This window comes from Physeter macrocephalus, chromosome 18 (genome assembly GCF_002837175.3).
Source record: "Physeter macrocephalus isolate SW-GA chromosome 18, ASM283717v5, whole genome shotgun sequence".
Classification (NCBI taxonomy): Eukaryota; Metazoa; Chordata; class Mammalia; order Artiodactyla; family Physeteridae; genus Physeter; species Physeter macrocephalus.
In genome coordinates, this window is record NC_041231.1 from 89,080,207 (window position 1) to 89,082,056 (window position 1,850).

Consider the following 1,850-nt stretch of genomic DNA (forward strand, 5'->3'; position numbering starts at 1 on the left):
CGTGAGCCATGGCCGCTGAGCCTGCGCGTCCGGAGCCTGTGCTCCGCAACGGGAGAGGCCACAACAGAGGGAGGCCCGCATACCACACACACACACAAAAATAATAAATAAATAAATAAATGAAATAAAAAAGTCCCTATTAAGTCTTTTGGTCATTTTTCTACTGTGTTCATTTTCTTATTTTTATTTTTATTTTTTTTAACATCTTTATTGGAGTATAACTGTTTTACAATAGTGTGTCAGCTTCTCCTTTACACCTTCCTTCCTGCACTCCTTCCTTCCATCACCCTCCTCCCCGCCATCACATTGTTCTAACTTCCCATACCTGGAGATTGACTGGGCCTGCTTTTCCCAGACTGTTGACGCTTGCCCTCTAATCTATTTTCCTGCTCCCCAGCTGTTACTTGAACACCAGGATGCATATCAGGCTGGAACCGTGTTTCCTGACGCCTTTTACCCCAGAATGTGCGAAAGAGGTAAGTTGAAGATTTATAGACCAAATGATGTCACTTTTCCTTGGTTGATAGGAATAGCTAGGACTCAAAAAAAAATAAAATAACACGTTATATTTTCCACTATTGTTGACCAATGACTTAGGTGCATTTTCCATTTAACCAAAACTTACCTGCTTAAGCATAGAAATTCTGAAAGCTTTATTCTAAGCACCCTGACTTGCTTTCCTGCTTCATGGCAGTAAGAGAAAAACATTTTGAAAGAAATCAAAAGCTCTGAGTTTTTGTTCCTTCTATGTTGTCTGTTAGCATGTGACCTTGAAGAAGTCTCAGTTTCCACATCTATAACATAGTAATATCTAATTAATTACTATTTAATTAATAGTAATAATTAATGCCTGCTTTGCAGCTTTACTGAACTGCTGTTGCCATTAATGCATGTTATTTTGTCAAGTCTTATGCAAATCTAAGGTAGTGTTGTTAGTGAACTGGGCTTACGAGTTGTTTCATTCAGGGCCCCCGGAGGCATAGAAGATATACTCAAACTGAATAATCTGAGGGGAGTTTTATAAGGGGACAGTTTACAAAGGTGTGGACAGGATACAAGAAAATTGCAGGGCATAGTGCAGGGGAGGGGGCAGACACAGCTGCGGGGAGAGGGTCGCTTGATGGGGCCAGACCTTGAGTCAGGGACGCAGCCAGCCCCCTGTGGCCCCCTGTGGCCCCACAGAAGGGGAGCTGGGAGAGTGAATACCCCACCCTCTCTCTCCTCCTTTTCTCTGATCTCCTGTCAGTTCTCCCCATTGGCCAAACCCAGCCCACCCCAAGCCAGAGGACAAAGTATTCAGTTGAAGCAGGTCACCTCAGAGGAACAGTGCAGGAGGGAGAAGGATGGAAAGTGAGTCTGGGGGGACCAATGAAAGACATCCAGTACATTGGGTTGCTATATAAACCATTTTTGGAGTCTTAGGGTCATCAGCCATTATCTCATTTCTTTTCCAATACAGTGGTACATTTAAAGTCAGTGAAATGTTTAGAGTTACTCATGCCTCTAGTTATGATCCCAGATAACTCAGCTTTTGTGTTTCTCTATTTGTACGGTTTTTTTTTTTCCTGTTTCCCTCTTAGTCTGTTCACTATCCTTTCTCTGTCCTATTATTATATTTTGCCTGCTTGTTGTAGTTCTTTCTAATAATAGAATAACCTATTACTTCTAATTTAGCATTTCCCAAACTGTATTTAGGAGGCTTTAATGTCTCTTGATTTTTTTTTTTTTTTTTTTTGCGGTTGGCGGGCCTCTCACTGTTGTGTCCTCTCCCGTTGCGGAGCACAGGCTCCGGACGCGCAGGCTCAGCGGCCATGGCTCACGGGCCCAGCCGCTCCGCGGCATGTGGGATC

General features: G+C 43.3%; 1 protein-coding gene across 1 annotated transcript in view; it reads left to right on the forward strand.

Annotated features, from left to right (window-relative positions):
* Nucleotides 1-1,850, forward strand: part of GPLD1 (glycosylphosphatidylinositol specific phospholipase D1) — a 49,156-nt gene that overhangs the window by 11,960 nt on the left and 35,346 nt on the right. The window contains exon 3 of the mRNA XM_028478617.1: nucleotides 398-476. Within this exon, the coding sequence (XP_028334418.1) occupies nucleotides 398-476 (79 nt within the window). The remainder of the gene's footprint in view (nucleotides 1-397; nucleotides 477-1,850) is intronic.